This window comes from Pteropus medius, unplaced genomic scaffold, assembly GCF_902729225.1.
Source record: "Pteropus medius unplaced genomic scaffold, Ma_sr-lr_union100, whole genome shotgun sequence".
NCBI classification, from domain to species: Eukaryota; Metazoa; Chordata; class Mammalia; order Chiroptera; family Pteropodidae; genus Pteropus; species Pteropus medius.
The window spans coordinates 1,069,689-1,087,821 of NW_024346150.1; the positions used below are offsets into that span (position 1 = coordinate 1,069,689).

The window sequence follows — 18,133 nt, forward strand, 5'->3', positions numbered from 1 at the left end:
GAGAAGGCGGCCAACGTCAACGAGTTCCCTGGTTGCTCATTGGGGGACAATGCGGAACTACCCGCGCGCGGGCGTTCGAAACGGCGCTTGGCGGCGTTGCCATGGGGATGCGGCCTGGCTGCAGGCTCAAGTTCGTGAGTTGACTGAACACCTCCGCCGCCGTCCTTGGAGCTTTCTCCTGTCGGCGTCGTCTAGTCCTGTCCTTAGACAGGGTTGACCGTGGAGTAATTTGGAAACCTCCGAGGTGAGAAGGGGTCGGGGAGAACCGGGGCGGGTTAGGCCTGGTCGAGAGCCTTGGCTCCTGCCGCGTGTAAGAGGGTGCGCAGGACGCCCGCCCAGCGCGTGAGGAGGCAGGCGGTTGTGTGGGGACCGGGAGTTGGCAAACGCTCACCCACTCTTCTAGTCTTCATCTCTATATCTCTGCCTTTTCTTCAGCGATTATCTTGAACGACACTTCTCCCATGAAGCATTTTGTGTCTCGAAGTCTTCCTGCCTTTTAACCTCTCTTGAGTACTTCTGTTCCGCCTTGATTAATTTGTGTACTAAGGCGGGTCCCATTCTCCTCCTTTCTCCCATACAATTTTGAGGTCTTTGAGTCAAGACAAGCATCTTTCACAGTGTCTTACACAAAGAGGCATATCTCGGTATTGCGGGTTTGGTTCCAGATCACCATAATAGGAGTATCGCAATAAAACGAGCAACATTATTTTTGTTGGTGAAGGGTGTTGCCTTCAGTTTGTAAGCAACCTTAACATCAAGCAATAAAACAAGGTATGCCTGTTGTAGATTTTTCAGGAAATGAGTTGAATTTAATTCACCACAGATAGATTGGATTCCCCTCTATGCCTGTCCAGTTTTCCCTCCCATACACAGATTATTATTTGTTTTTATGGGACTAGGGGGCGGAAACCCTAATCTCATATGCAAAAGGATCTGAAAATTTGCTGTTGGCCTTTCCACTCAGCGAAAGGGAAAGTTTCCCTTTGTGAAAGGGAATACTGGCTACCACTCTTCAAATAATTTTCTCCTTTGCATTTGTATTCTGCTTGTAGTCTATTTCAGCGCATATAATAGCTGTTCTGGTAGCCTATCCATTTATCAGGTGTCCATGACACAACTGCGTTACCAATACTATTATATCATTGCTAACTCAAGACAATATAACCCGATCTGCATTGTTGATGATTTTTATATCAAAATCATAGCTCAGTGAAGACTTTAGTAAAAGGACTAAAGAAGTCAGGTATAGCAGGTATGTTCTCATTACTGTCTTATAAAAGTTTGAACACTACCTTATAGCTAAACTGCAGATCTGTGACATGTAATGGAAACCGGACTGGGGATTCAGGGTTTGTTCTTGGCTCTGTCTCTAGCTCATTCATTGTGGCTGACTTTGCAAGTCATTTAGCCCCTCTAAACCTCACTTTTTCCATCTGGAAAATCAAATGGTTGAATTAGAATTCCTGTGGCTCTACTATCAACTTAATGAAGTAGTTGATGTCAGGTAGACATCACGCACTCAGCCTTCTAAAGATCATACAGGTGAAAGTAATGGCTACCATTTATTGAGCATTTACCCTGTGCAAAGCACTATATCAAAGGCTTTATATAAATATTACATTATTCTTAGTGTAGTACATTAATGTACTGCCCACAAAGCATTTCATTAAAAACTTTTGGTTTATGTTGTTATTGAAAATCTTTAGATATTCATAGTATGTCCTTGGGGGAAATTAGGGTATGATCCTTTCATGTTCCAGTTTAGGTAGCAATTTCAGCAGAAACAGCAGTTTCTTTCTCTGGGCTACAGTTTTGTTTATAAAGTGAGGTGTTGAACTCTTCTCAGATTCCTTACAGATTAATTGATCTATTAATCCAATTTCCGATGCTGACTCAGCAAACCTGTTCATAATTTGTGCAGAGTAGATCCTCAACAAATTTTGTTAAATGAATGAGTTCTGCTTTTTATACTTTGAGTGCTGTGGTCATTGTATACTTCCTGAGTTACTGTCTCAAGGATTTTGATGTTTATATTTTATTAAATAAGACTTTTCCATAGGCATAGACTAATATTAGGTACCATTTTGTATTGGAAAAACTGTTTTGTGCCTGTGTATCTTTTTTCCTGTGTAGGGAAAAACCTCATTTCTTTTACTCCTGCACATCTCTTTTACTAGTCACACAGAATACTTCACTTATGACACTTATGGTCACTAAATATGTGGGGGCTTTTCCCCTACCAAATAGTTCTCTGTGACACCAGCTGGGTGTCCTTCACTTTAACTCAGTCTATCTGGAGATATTGTCAAATCCCTGAGATTAAGGACTCAGTCCTGTGAGACTGCTCCTATACCACTTCAGATGCCAATTGCAAGTAGTAGGTCCCCAAGTTACGCTTTCCATCAGATTTGGCTACAAATTGGAGGTTCCCATGACCTCCATCTTTGGGTTCAATTAATTTGCTAGAGCAGCTCACAGAACTCAGGGAAACACTTAATGTTTACCAGTTTATTAAAGGATACAGATGAACAGCCAGAGAGATACATAGAGCGAGATCTGAGAGGATCTCAAGCATGGGAACTTCTATGTCCCTGGAGTTGAGGTGTGTCACCCTTGCAGTGTAGATGTGTTCTCCAAACTGGAAGCTCTCTGAACCCTATACTTTTGGGATTTTTATGGAGGCTTCATCACATAGGCATGAGCAATTACTAACTCTGTTTCTAGCCTCTCTCCTCTCTGGAGAATAGGAGGTAGGGCTGAAAATTCCAAGCTTCTAGTTATGGCTTGGTCTTTCTTGTGACCAGCCCCCATCCAGGAGCCCACCCAGAGTTGCCTCAGAACAAAAGATGCTCCTGGTGCTTTATCATTTAGGAATTTACAGGGGTTTTAGGAGCCCTTGGGTCAAGGACAATGTCTAAGACCAAATATTAGAATAAGAGATGTCCTTAATGCTTTTATTACTTAGAAAATTACAAAGGTTTTAGGAGCTGTGTGCCAGGAACCCGGAGCAGAGACCAATATATATTTTCTATTATCTCACACCATTTTATTGCTGGGTGTTTGTGTCAGACATTGAATTTAGCATTTTATTTACATTACTCTAATTAATCCTCACAGAAGCAAACATCTTTTCCAAGTCACTATTTTTTGTCTTAACTTTAATAGCTTTCTAAATTATCTCCTTCCTTCCATTTTTGCCCACCCTCTATAATCCATTTTCCACAGAACTAGCAGAATGATCTTTAAAGATCATGTTCTTTCCCTACTTAAAATTGTCCAATGATTTAAATGAAAATTGAGACACCTTTACATGGCTCAATCTGGCCCCTACCTTTCTGTCCTCATACTACTCTCCCTTTCACCTACTGTGCTAGAGCCAAATTGGTGTTCTCTTGATCATACTGTGCTCATTTCCACCTTAGGACCAATGTGCTTCCCTGGAATGCTCTTCATCTTGATCTTTACATGAATGACTCCTCAGTATTGTTTCAGATTTCACCTCAAATGTTCCCCTCTGAATGAGGCCTTTTCTGCTCATCCAATGTGAAATAGACCCTTAACTCTGCTTAATTTTTTTTGTAGCACTTATCACTATCTGAAATTATCTTGCTTATTTGATTATCTCCTCCCACTAGAACAATACATGTTGAAGGTAGTGACCTTACCAGTTATGTTCACTGATGTATCCTCAGTGACTATAAGAGGGCCTAACTTAATAACTGGATGAAAGTTGGAATTGTGACCATAGCTGTGTCCCTACTAATTCATTTGAGTAATATAACTAATTTTGTTTCATTTTGTTGCCCAGGAGCAGTAAATTAGGGCACTACCAACTCTGCCAGATTTTCCTAAGTAATCAAATTACCCCGATAAAAAAGTTTCTCTTGCTTATGACTACAAATGATATCAAATGCTTTTATGTAGTTTTTAAAATAGTACAGGGATATTTATTTATTCATTAAATGATTATAGAATGTTTATTATTTCCAGACATTGTTTTGGATACTGGGGATAAAAAGATTGATAAGACATATTCTTTTACTACTAGAGGATCATATTCTAGTGGAGGGAATAGATATACTCATAATTATTAAAGAATGTAACTGCAGTGATAGAGGTATGCAAAAGCTATGATACGAACACAGAAGGGACATCCATCCACATCTGGGGAGTTCAGAAAAGACCTCATTTGTGTTTTAATCAATGAGTAACAGGTAGACAGATTAAGTGAGATTCGATGAGAGAAAGAGGAGGAGGCTATTTAAGAGCACGATGTGAATGCACAGAGAAATAAAACTGTCTAAGAAGCTAACTCAACTAGAGAGAGAGGAAGGGGCTAGACTAGAGAAGGCTTTGTAGGACATGCTACGGAGGTTGGATTTTGTCCTTTAAGTAGGTAACAGGATGCCACTGAAGAGTTTTAAATAAGGGAGCAGCATGGTCATAACTGCTTTCAAAACAATGATCTGGCACTGTAGCATAGAGGATAGTTTGGAGAGACAAAGCTTGAGGCAGAGAGCAGTTAAGAGACATGTAATGATCTAGGTGAAGGATACTGGGGCTGAACCACCAAGGCTGTGATGGTAGGAATGAGGATAGTAGAGGGGACATTTGACAGATATTTAGGAGATTAAATTGACTGGACCTGTCGATTAGATTTGGGATTAAAGCGAGAGGATGGAGTCTGGGATGCTTTCCAGTTTAGCTCTACTGACTGAATGGATGGTAATGTCACTCACCCAGCCCCACCTGCCAAGGAACAGAAAGATGGCAGGGCAGATTTTGTGGGGGAGGTAATGATTCTTGGTTTTTGACAAGTAGTTCAAATGCTCAGTTGTGGGGACATTTTGGTAATGATTCCTGCATGTTTTTGCTGCAAGACATCCCTGAGATTGTCAGTTTTATTGTTAGTTGAACTAAAGTTATCCTAGAATTCTGAAAATACCCAGTTATTAATATTGCACAATATCTAAGCCAGAAAGACTTTAATTGATAGTTCACCAGCAATGAGGAGCTGTGTCTATTATAGTCTTTTAAATTAGTTGCTTGCTTATGTTGTGATTTGATTAGATAAAAACTAATGGTATAGAATCATGTAGCCAACATGTGGATATGATTACTTTCTAAAACAAATTCATATAATTGTTTTAAATAAATTATCCATGCCTTGGTGTTTCTTCATTTGTAAAAAGGAGGTGATAATAATTACCATCTATCATAAAAAGTCTTGGAAGTGGGAGGAGGGTTGGGGCATGAATGAAGAAGGTGAAGGGATTAAGAAGTGCAAATTGGCAGTTACAAAATAGTCATAGGGATGTAAAGTACAGCATAGGGAATATAGTCAATATTGTAATAACTATGTGTAGTGCCAGGTGGGTACTAGACTAATCAAGGGGATCACTTCATAAATTATAAATGTCTAACCACTGAGCCATACACCTGAAGCTAATATAAAATATTGAATATCAACTATAATTGAAAAAAAAAGATAAAAAAGTCTTGGAGGATTAATCGAGTAACACAATTAATTATATATTAATAATTTAGATTCCAGTGAGTGGAACTGTTAATTGTTCTTTGGTTTCTCAGCGTCACTCCTTTATAAATAATTCCTCGTGCCATTGTGGCAGTGGTTCCCAAAAGGATGTAACTCTGAGTAAAAGAACCTGTCTCATCTTAGTAATTTATAAAAACTGATTGTCATGGTTATTTTCCCAATTAAGCACATGAGATGTATTTTGTTGAAAGTATTTTATAAGTGCAAAATGGCAAAAATCTGCAAATAATAACTTCTGCGGTTGTTAAAAAAATAAAGCACTGAATTTAAACCCAACATTGGTTACCACCTGTTCCTGGGAAGTCTTTCAAAATTAAACCTCTATATATAGATAGAGTAATACTTGCCCTGTTTAACAGTTTTGTTGTGTTTATTTTTAGGTGCTTCCTCCCAAGCTTTTCACCAAACTTAGAAACTTAACATCATAGTGGGGCTCTTAAAAAGAATTGCAGTAATTGCAAAGCATTAGCTACTTAACCACAAACTTGAAACTTTTTTTAGTTATAAAATGTAACAATCTCTCAAAAACTACTTTTGGGTATGACTTACACAGCTGGTATCCCAACATCCACATCTAGCTTTAAGGATTCCGTTAAGTATCATATTCTCATTCCTATGCAGCTGTTTTAAGCAGTTGTCTAGTATCACTTGTGTTCTGTTGAAATCAGTAGTCTATAGATAGAATAATCTCACAGCCAATCTCACATTCAAGTGTTTACCAACCACTGATGTTTTTATTTCCTTCTATATGATTTTAAGATGCGTTTTCTGCATTCTGTATAGAAACACATCAAACTAAATAAAAGCAGTGTCTTTATTATTAAAAAGAAGAAGAAGAATTCCTAGAGTTTGAAATAACTAATTCCCTTGTTGGGGAAAAAGTATATACTATATTATCTACCTTTTAATCTTCCACTGATAATACTAGATTTCTTACGTTCTTAATTAGGGACCTTATGCCTAACATTGGTTTGCATTGCATCCATTTCTTATGATAGAGTGGGCCCAGTGACTTTGTTAGTAATCCCTTAAAAAAGTGATCATTATTAGTTGCTTAGGGCTGGATGGGTTGGAGGTTTTAGTATGTGAACATACTAAAAACCATTGAATTCACTTTATTTTTCAGTTACAGTTGACATTCAATATTTATATTAATTTCAAGTATACAGCTTAGTGGTTAGACATTTATATAATTTATGAAGTGATCCCCCCAATAAGTCTATACCCACCAGTCACCAAAGCCATTGAATGCACTTTAAATGGGTGCATTGTATGGTGTGTGAATTATATCTTAATAAAGCTATTCTTTGTATTTTAAAAAGTGGTCATTATCACAGTTTAGGGAAACTCAGATGAAGAAATATTTCTTGGTAATCAAGCTATTTTAGTACTCGTATATTCATACTACTCATATAAGAATAGTTAGAGCATGTAATGTACTTTAATGCCTGCTGACCTTCCTATGTAGTTCCTTACTTTCAGGAACAGCATATTCATTTAAAATTGGGTAAGTAGAGAGTGGAAAACAGATGTTTGAAAAGGCCACTGAGGTTTAGCCTACTTAAGCTGTGTGACCTTAGGCAAGTCACTTAATCATTCAGATCCTCAGTTACCACATAAAATGAGGGTGTTAGACCAGATCATGGTTCTCAAATTCAGACGCCCACAGGGCCATCCAATTAATGTAAATGAATAAAGATGGTTGGTATAAAGGAAACAGGAGCAGGTGAACCATGGGAATAGGATAGTTTATGCTCTTCTAAAGAAAGCAGCCACAACTCAGTTTTGGTCTGTTGTTGCCTTATTTTATTGTAGGCTCAATGTAACTGTATCTTTTACTTTCAAGAAAAGCAGAAACTGGATATTTTTAATTGCTCCTGATTTTTAAATATTGTAACTAATTCTATCACAAAGTTGTTAAAATTTAATGATGTACTAGAGGGATTTATTGACCATTTTTTCATTTCCTTTTAGATAATTGAAGTATTCGGGATGTCACATAAATTTGAGAAACTAAAAATAACTGGATGCTTTAGAATTTGGGCAATTTTCCTCTAGTCTTTCTGATTGGCAAGGAATATATAGACTTTAGATTCAGGTTTTGTACTTTTTTATAGTGATAAAAAAACTTTAGAATATTGAATAATCTGGACAATAATACGAACAAGTAACAGTAGATTAACAGAATTATTTTTTTCAAATTTTTTGAAATTATAATACCTGCTCTTGAGCTCATGTTAGTTACTGAATTATCTTCCCCTATAAGTAGAAGACAAAACTCTTTTAGCAAAAACATCCTATCTACCCATGGGATTACTTCAAACACTTTTTAAAAATAAAGAATACTTTTTCCAAGACATTGACTGTATATTTATATTTGTTTCACTAATTTGCTGTTTTCCTCAGGTTGACATAAAAAAAAAATTAAACTGATTTAAGACATTTCTTTGTTAGCAGATGTCACTAGGTCAGTGAAAAAAATTATAAAAAATAGTATGATCATTTTAGCTTGTTTACAAAGGCCTAAGAAAGAAAACCATTCAAAGTGGATTTTCCACAAAGTAGAAAATCTCTCCATATATAGATTTAATATAACAGCGACACTGCATGACTTTATTTTATGAGAAATTATAGAAAATATAACTCATTTATGAGTCAGTGATTACCTGGGGCCAATGGTGGAGGACAGGATTGACTACCAAGAAGTATTAGGAACTTTTAGAGGTGTTTCATGGAACTGTTTTGATTGTATTTGATTGATATGGTGGTTACATGGGTAAATATTTGTCATAGAACTGTACACTTAAAATGAGTCTAGTTTATCATGTATAAATTATACCTCATAAAGAAAATCAATTAAGACTACTCATATACATGACATACTTGCATCAAGCGTTGGTCTTGATATATAGCATCACTTACTATCTCCATATTATAGATGGTAATCAGGCATGTTTGTCAACTCTGCCAGTGAAAGAGAGAAAAGTACTTGTACAATTGCCATTATTGAAACAGTATTAAGTTAGTAGAAGCCTACACATGGTGTTCTATATTTTGCAAGTATAATACATCTACTTCAGTATCTCTAATCCCTTACCTTTTGATTCTGTGTTACATATTCAGCTTTTCATCAAATATAGCAGGTCCTTGAATAACGTCATCGATTATAACATTGATGAAATGTCAGAGGAACTTAATTCTTGTTTTTATCAGTTAGCCTGTGGTGAAATTGGTTTCATTATACATCATTTCTCTTAGTTGCAGAACCTATCAATGACAGCAAGGACTCGCTGTAATAGAAGCCATCTTTCAATAATGTTAAAAGTCTTTTGTACTTGTTTCTAAGTCAACACTCCTTCCTACATGCCAGGCACAGTGCTGAGTAAGAGAACATGGCCTCATCATTATGGAGTACTTTGCAGTTTTCAAATTAGTTTTACATGAATATCTTATTGCATCCTTGAGAGAGGGAAATGAAACTCAGAGAAACTAAGCAACTTTGCCCAAGGTTACACAGCTAAATGAGAGTTTTCTGATTCCAAGTTCAGTTTCAGGCAGCTTCAGTGGATAGAGTTACATAGTTTAGGTAGATAAATGGAGAGTTTGAGGGAGCATGTTAAATAGTTGAATCTTATCCACATACTGGAATGTGAATAAACTTCCTTAATTGTGAATAAAGTTGCATATATTCTCTTTCCAATTTATTTGCTCTGCCACTAGAATAAGTAAATTTGAATTTCTGCCAACTGGATTTCTTCCAAGACTCTATTTCTGATTGTTACCCCAACAGCTGAGACCTAGCAATCTCTGGGTTTGTCACAAAGGAGAACTCTGCATACTTGTGGCATTGAATGTGAATGGGCCCTACAAGTAACCCCCTCCTCATCTGTCCCCCACTGGATTTTGCTGATTTGCAGGGCATTTTCCTGGTGGTGGCAGCTGTTAGAGATTCCATGCTGTGGCATAGATCTGCAGGAAGCAACCAGCCTGCTGAGCAGTGTAGATAGTGGGCCTGTTAGCAGGCCTGGCAATAGGGCTGTCTTTGCAGCACAGAAGAGTGGAAAGAACATGGGACTAGCCATGAGAAGACCTAAGTTCCAATCTTAGAACTTTGAGTGATTTGAGTGCTGTGTTAACCTTGGGCAACTCACTGATTCATTCTGATCTTTCTCCTCCTAAAATCGTTGTGTGTGTGCTATGTGCATTACAGCTAAATCTCAAAATCATTATGCTAACTGAAAAAAGCCAGATACAAAAGAGAATATATGGTATAATTTCATTTATAATAAACTTTTAGAAAATACAAACTAATATATAATGACAGAAAGCAGATCAGTAGTTGCCTCGGTCCAAGGCCAGAAGGAAGAATGGAATGTAAAGAGGCATGAGAAATCTTTTGAGGATGATAGAAACACTCTGTATTTTAATTTTAGTGGTGGTTTCACAGGTATATATAACTGTCAAAATTCATGGAATTATACACTATCATGCACAGACACCCAAAAAGGATTCTAAGGCTGTTTCAGGGTTTAATAAGAGAATATTGAAATAGATTTATATTATTTTCCATGGGTATAGGAGGGGAGTAAAGCAGCACTGATATATATTTATTTTGTGTATTTGTAGGCTATGTATTTGCCCTCTTTGCTTGAGGTTACCCAGTAAAATTATAGCTAAGATAGTAGAATGCTCAAACACTAAACAAAGTTAACAGTTATCAACCTTGATCTCTAACTTTCCCTTTACCTATTTGTCATTTTTATCTGAATCTTTATTTGAACTAGTAGTGGTAGAGGACATTTGAGTCAGGCAAATTTCTTAAAATATTTGAAATACTTAATTTACTACAAATTTTGGCCCTATATTCCATTTGTCTGATTTTTCTGTTTAGTGGTTATTATATCCTATCATCTTTATGTTGAGGAACTTCATTTACATCCTATAGTTATAGTGTGACAAAGGCATCAGTGGTAAATTCTTAACTCATATATAAGGAGGGGCACAAGGAACAAAATGGAAATGACCTGACACCTCCCAGCTCCCAAATTCTTATCCTGTATTCTATTAATGGTTGTAAATGCCTCAAAGTCTTTCTAAATGAGTCCTTCCAGAAACCACAACTAATTGTTTGGAGTTGACATTGGACTTAAAAAATGACCTGGAGAGACTCTTCAGTAACCCAAATATGAAGCGAGTAGTGACCTTTCTGGATTAGCTACTTTTGTGGCTGTATGGAGCTGTTCCTTTTCTCTGAAGGGAAGAGGCAGTGTGGTTGTGCTCACTCTTTCCCTCTTTCTTCAATGCCCAGGCCCTCTGTGCTTTCTTTATCCTTTCTTGCTGGAAATGTATAACCTTTAGTTGGATGTGAGACACTGGGCAGCTACTTCTAGAACAGAGACGTGTTTCTTGGAGGAAAGCCGATTTTAGTTTGGCCAGGATATATACAAGGTGAAGGTGTCAAAGACTAAGGCAATTGATTGATAAAATATATAATGGATATATGGATGTGAAATGGATAAAATATATAAAAACCCATGAGTTAATGAATTTGAAAACAAAAACACTCCCTTCCCCCACAAAAAAGCAAAACCAAAAAACCCTGAAAGAATTCACTGGACTCCATCCAAAATAACTACTTACTATGAAAATTGGAAATTGAAAGAATTACTTTAGGCCTGCTATCATATATAAACTCTACTTGGGATAACGAAATAGCCCTCGTTTGAGGCTATTCAATAAATGTATTCAATTCAATAAATTTTAGTTTTGTCAGATCATCAAAATAGTATGACCGTGGACTATTTGCTGAAATAATGAGATTAGCCTTGTTAGATAGTGTGTCTTTGAACTATATGAGGTTTTCAGGGTGGCGTTTGTAAAGACCTGTGTATTAGGCAATTCTGGGTTGTAAGGACCCTGGTTGTCTTTGTTACTTTGGGTGATGGGACTTGTAAAGAATTAGGAAACAGAGAAAACAACTCCATAGCCACATAAGCAGGCTTCATGAAATCTTCTAATCATTTAGTTGCCTTGGGTAAAAGGTAGAAATGGTAGAACTTTTTGTCCTTTGTCCTATCTAAGCAGATTCCGTTCATTCAACAAATACTTGTTGCACACCTGTCTAGGACAATGCTAGGCTGAGTGGGATCATATTGCTCTTCTCTTTAGGAATTTGCACATAGTATAAGGCAGAGCCACCCTACATCATCTCTGGAAGAAGGCTGGCAAAAAATAAAAAATATATGAGTCTAATAAATGCCTTATCAGTTTTACAATCAAAACACTATAGGAATTTGGAAGAAGAAATTTCATCTCCTTGAGCTAATTAATTTATTCAGCAAACATAATAGTGTGGATTGTTTTTAAGGGCTATAATGAACAGCATATGAAAATGCTTTTGTTAAATAAAAAGTAGATTGTGGTATAGTTATGAGTACAGTTTTATATACAATGTAAAAAAATGCATTTTAAAAAGCTGTAAGGAAAAACACCAAAATAGTAACAAGTAGTTGTTTCAGGTAAATTTGGGGAGATTGCAAGGGAGGGGGGCAGATGAAACTAGAAATGTATTTTTTAATTAAGTAATATGGTCACATAGTTTCAGAGTTTAAAAACAATTGTTCTAGGTCCTACTCTGGGCAATGGAGACAGCAGTGAAATAGAAATAACAATAGCAAAGGTAATAATAACCACTAGCATTTATTGGTATACAGTATTCTCCTCATGCTTGCCCTTCAACAACTAGTTCCCTCCCCTCAGAGACCAAAGTTAATACTTTCTTGTACATCCTGTCAAAAATATTTTATGACCGATAAGCAAATATACAGATTTATTATAGATCTGTGACCTCTTTTTAATAAATGGTACCTTTACAAACTGTTCTGTAACTTTGTTAGTCTCTTACTATATTGGAGAGCTTTCTTTTTGTTTAATTATATATTGAGTGTTTACTTATTCTTTGTAATTCGTAGTATTCCATTTAATGGATTACCATAATTTATTTAACCAGTCTCTATTCTATTTCTTTGCTGCCATGAATAAGTTTGTACCTATGTCATTTTGTACTTATACAGAATATCTGTAGGCTAAGTTCCTAGAAGTGGAATTGCTGGTTCAGTGCATTTGCATTTGTAATTTTGTTAAATATAGATCAATGGAGTACAATCTTAATCACCCAGTAAGCTTTTTCAGTGTTCTTAATGTCTGTCACCCCAAAAACCTGGGAGTTTTTTTGTTTTTTTAATGGCTCTGGGATGAGACTCAGGTATCTCTGAGGGGCTGGACGTTTGTAAAATGTAATGTGGAACAAAGAAGCATATCTGATTTTAAAACAAAAGGACATAGGTTAACTGTAGAGCTCAGAAAGGCACCATGCTTCCAATTTATGTAGAAGCATGCCTTACGTGCATGCTTACATACATGGCTGCTTTAACCTGCATGTCCAGATTGCTGCTATCTCTGGCACTGCACGCCCCCATGATATTATGAGATCTAAGCATTGCTAGATGAATACGTTAGTCTTGCAGATACTTACTAAGCCATGACTATCAGAATTAGATTAGGAAATGTTTGATGTGTTGCAGAGGGAATTTGTGAAATACAGGATCCTGTACAGCCTGTGGAAATTGAGAAGACTGTATAGCACTTAACCTTTTCCTCTGGCTTAGACTGTGCCACGTGGAGGTATATAACTGCTTAGAAATAACTTAAAACACACCAAAACATTAAAGCCTTATTCTGTTCTAGGTTCTGGGCAAGGTGGTGAAGATAGTAACACAGAAATAACAATCACAGTAGTAATAACTACTAACACTTATTGGGTACTAAGTATGTACTGTGCATCATGCTGAGAGTTTTAGAAATATTTTCTCATTGAAACCTAACCCTAGGAATTGTGGGGACTATTACATTCTCATTTGAAGTTGAGAAAAATGAGTTTCAGAGATGTTAAATTAAATAACTTCCTTAAATTAAGTAAATTAAGTAGATAAAAGGTCACACATTTATCTACTTCATAAGATTGTTTGGAGGTTAACAAAGTACTTAGAATAGTGCCTGGTATATAGTTAATGCTCAGAATATACTTACTGCTATTGTTCCTGAAGCACACAGGAAATACTAGTTACCCCTTGCTAGCACTTACCTCCCAGAAGAAAAATATAAATAGGGTTTTTCCTGGAAATGATGGGTATTACAGATAGAAGAAACAGTAGTAGAAGAATTGGTGGCCTGGTTTAACTACTACATTCAGGTGTTTGGTGGTAAAATGGTAGAAGAGGGGAGAAATGAAAGGTTTTATAGGGGTAAGGGATAGCTATTGAGCTATCTTGAAAGGTGGGACATAACTCATTGTAAAGGCAAAGGGAGTTGGGAACATTTCAGGTAGAGATACGCATTTAAAAAGATATAGAAGTGCTGTTGCCGTTATCTACTGCTGTGTAAGCTAGAACTTAGTGGCTTAAAACAATTATTGTTTTATTTGCTCACCATTCTGTGAATCAGATATTTGGGTTGAGCTGTTAGATAGTCCTGATCTCACCTGGATCACTCATGTGCCTGTAATCATCAGGTGGCACTACTGGGGCTAAGTAGTTGCAGATTGCTTCTCTCAGATGTCTAGCTTTGGTGATGGCTGTAGGCTGAGTAGCAGAAGAGTTCCAAAGCATTAGAAACTGTAAGGGCTCTTGAGGCTTAGGCATAGAAATCAAAAAGTGTCATTTTTACCACATTCTCTTGGCCAAAACAGGTCACAAGGCCAGCCTAGATGCGATAGGAGGAGAAATAGACTCCTTTTCTTGATGAAGGGACCTGCAAAGAATGTGTGTGTGTGTCTTGTTTTTGTTTTTTTCAATCTACCACAAATGGAGAAGGGCAGGATCAGTTTAGGATATGTTACTTAGCCCCTTTGGCCTTTTCTTTAGCCTAAGTAGCATTTCCTCCAAAGTTAATTATGCAGAGTCCTTTGTCATTATTACTCGGCCTTGACCTCTTTCTCTCTTTCTCCTAGAGTGAAGACAAAATATAAGTTAAAATGAAAAACAGAAAGGCTTTACCATGAACTAATTGCATTTTGAAAACCCTGAATTATTAGACAGATTTTTAAAAGAAAACAGTTTACTTTTGAATGTTCTTGTGAACTTGAACTTAATAGTGGTATGGAGAATTTCTTAGGGTCCTGACTTTAGTAATAGACCAGGATTATATGTTATAACCACATGATTTGTTACTATTTAATTAAATGTCTTGGCATATTAAGCATTTTAATGTGCAACTTTAAAATCTTGACCCTAGTATTAATTTCCTAGCTTCTGTACATGTAGACATCTGTGACCACCTACCTTTTAGAATGATCTGAAATTGTGAATCAGCAGATTCTGAAAAAAGATGTTTTTACCTCTTTATACAACTTTTACTAGTACTCAGCAGTTTCAAATGAGATTTTCTCTGAGTTATATTAGTTTATAGCCCTCTGTAGTTTACTGTTTAACTTTGCTTCCCATTCTGAGATTTCTTAGCCTTTGTTCATTAATCATGGAAAACAGTTGTGCAACATGCCTTGGTGTTAACTTGAACATCTAAAATTAGTCTTACTATAGTCAGTGGTTGGGAGCGAGGTTTCAGTAGTTTGTGTCATGTGTTAACTAGATATTGCAAGGTTGGAAGGAACTCCCTAGAAATAAGTAAGTGACTTGTGTTAAGTGTGTGTGCATGTAGCTATGTATGTATTACAATTGAAAGTCTCTTTTTATTAAGCAAATGAACAAATTACATCTGTTACTTGTATCTTTGTTTATGCACTATGTGTTTAATCATTTATTTATTGAAAATCTGGTACGCTAGAATGCATGTTTGTTTTGTACTTTCATTTTTAAAGGAATCATTGTATTATACATACTGAATTTTAAATGAATGACTTTTTTTTCCTCTTCAGAATTTGTAGAAACTCTTTTACAAAAATGACATCCTGGTTGTATGAATGTCTTTGTGAAGCTGAGCTTGCACAGTATTATCCTCATTTTACTGCCCTTGGCCTTCAGAAAATAGATGAATTAGCCAAGATTACAATGAAGGACTACTCTAGATTGGGAGTCCATGACATGAACGACCGCAAACGTCTCTTCCAACTTATCAAAATCATTAAGATTATGCAGGAAGAGGATGAAGCAGTCAGTAGTCCAGAGCATCCTCTTCAGAGAAACAGCCTGTATATCAAGCCTCGGGAACCCAGATCTGGACCTCGCAGGCAACTGCATTTTGATTCTCCTGCTGACAACAAAGATAGAACTACCAGCAAATATGAGTTTGAAATGTGCAATTTATCAGATTTTTCTGCAAATGAACAGAAGTCTAGTTACCTAAAAGTGCTAGAGCACATGCTACCAGATGATTCCCAGAACCATACAAAAACAAGAATCCTGAATGCCACAGCTGCTGATTCCTATGTGCAAACAGAAACTAATACTTTACTCTTTTCATCAAATCACTTTTCTCCAATACTAGGGGATTGTAGTATTCCCATTATTCAAAGAGTCTCTCATGTTTCAGGGTATAATTATGGAATCCCTCATTCAGGTATCAGGTAATTATTTTTATCTTTTTTTTTTGGAGGGAGGGTGACCTCAGGCAAAGGCAGTCTTCTTCATAACCAGAGGAGAGGAGCCTACTTCTTATTTACAGAAAATGATAGCAAACAGCTTCTGCATTGATAATAGAAATACTTCGATGGAAAATTAATGAGGAACTGGGACTTTTCAGGTGAGAGAGATGTTATTCAGGTACATCAAACAGCTACTACTTGCCAAGATCTGCTATTATTTCTATAGCAGTCCTGTTTCTATTATTTATTATAGTGTAACATTGATACAACCAGTGCATCCATGAAGGTAAAATAGTTAACTAGGCTTCTACAGTGGGTAAAAAAAAATGCATTCCACAGGATTTTTTTTAATGCTATCACATTCCCTTAAACCAACCAGGAGACAAAGTTTAGTTAAAAACAGAGCATATAGTTGAAGTATGTCTTTGGAGCAGTTAGTTTACCTGCACATGTTGAAATATTGTCCTGATTTTGAATACCTTCTACAGTTCCATCCCAAGAAGGATAGATGATTTTTATGATTGCAAAGAATATGACACTTCTGATAGAGTTTAGGGTTTGAGAATCAGGATGACAATAAGTTCTTTTCACATAGAGTTTCAAGTTAGAATTTGAAATAAAGTCCCTAAAAGGTGAAATATCGAGTAATAACCTAATACGAACATTGGTGTAATAGATAAAAAAAATTTTTTAATAACATGTATTGCTTGTTTTGTTACTTTAAAAGTTTTAGATGGCGAGTTATAGAGAAACAAGGTATTTATATATGGTCTTATATTGGCTAAGGTTTCAGAGGATCTCATAGCCAATCAGTTGTTTTATTCCCAAAAAAGAAGGCCTAGTTTTAAAGATAAAAGTACCTTTAGTAATTTGAAATACTTAAAGTAATTTTAAAGTGTTTCTGAAAGTTTTTTTGCGGGGGTAGGGGGTGTTTGGTTTAGCAGAACACAGCATTTAATACTGTTTTCTTTTAATTGTGAGAGAACTAGATTGTCCCATGACCATCAAAACCAGGATTGCCGTTTTCCTGTTGGTTAGCTCAGTGGTGAAAAAAACAAATATTTTCTTGAATATTATAGTCTTTCCTTGAACAACACATAAAAATCTAAATAGGAATTATTTATAAATAGAATAAATATACCAATTTGCATTATATATTTGAATAGAATGTAGATTTTAGTTTAAATATTGTTATTTTATTTATTTGGCAAATATTAAGTACCACCTCTGTTAGGCTCGATTCTAGATATAAAGATAATTAGGATATCTGGAGACGCTTAGTCTCTATGAGGATGGGGTAAGTGGGAAAACAGACTATCATCTGGTGAGATAAGTGCTATTATAGAAGTTGATACATGACAAACCCAGGGCTTTTTCAACTTTTATATCATTATTATCTTAGTCTTCCCATTTTTTATTATACATATGCCCCTCAACTTATGATGGGATTACATCCCATCCATCATAAGTTGAAATGTCGGAAGTTGAAAATGCACTTAATATACCTGATATACCAAACATCATAGCTTAGCGCAGCCAACCTTAAGCATGCTCAGAACACAGTATCCAAAAAACACTGGCAATAAATAGACCATTGGTTGTTCACCCTCTTGATCACTTGCCTGACTGGGAGCTGCAGCTTGCTGCCACTGTCCAGCATCATGAGAGAGTATCTTACCACATATCACTAGCATAAGAAAAGATCAAAATTTGAAGTGCTTTTTCTAATCAATTTGTACCTCTTTTGCACTATTGTAAAGTCACAAAATCATTAAGTTGAACCATTGTAAGTCGGGGACTGCCTATATAAAAGAAATAGACATAAGAAGGTACATTTTCCCCAGTAATCCTCAAAATTGTTTTCTCACCATACCTTAAGTGGGAGTCAGGATTTCAGAACTTAAGCCTTGCTGTTAGGGAGTCTTCTATTCAGAGAGTGTTCTCTTTGGATGCCTCAACTCAGAGTTCAGAATAAATTG

General features: G+C 36.2%; 1 protein-coding gene across 3 annotated transcripts in view; it reads left to right on the forward strand.

Annotated features, from left to right (window-relative positions):
• The first annotated feature begins 68 nt into the window (after positions 1-68).
• KIF24 (kinesin family member 24) overlaps positions 69-18,133 on the forward strand; it is a 49,498-nt gene continuing 31,433 nt past the window's right edge. Inside the window, exons 1-2 of one of the 3 annotated variants that reach the window (XM_039875540.1) lie at positions 69-244; positions 15,489-16,136. In XM_039875540.1, coding sequence (XP_039731474.1) covers positions 15,514-16,136 — 623 coding nt within the window. In that variant the 5' untranslated portion in view covers positions 69-244; positions 15,489-15,513. Of the gene's footprint in view, positions 245-15,488; positions 16,137-16,165; positions 16,313-18,133 lie in introns of all 3 variants that reach the window. The other 2 variants (XM_039875541.1, XM_039875542.1) reach the window with 2 other exon arrangements.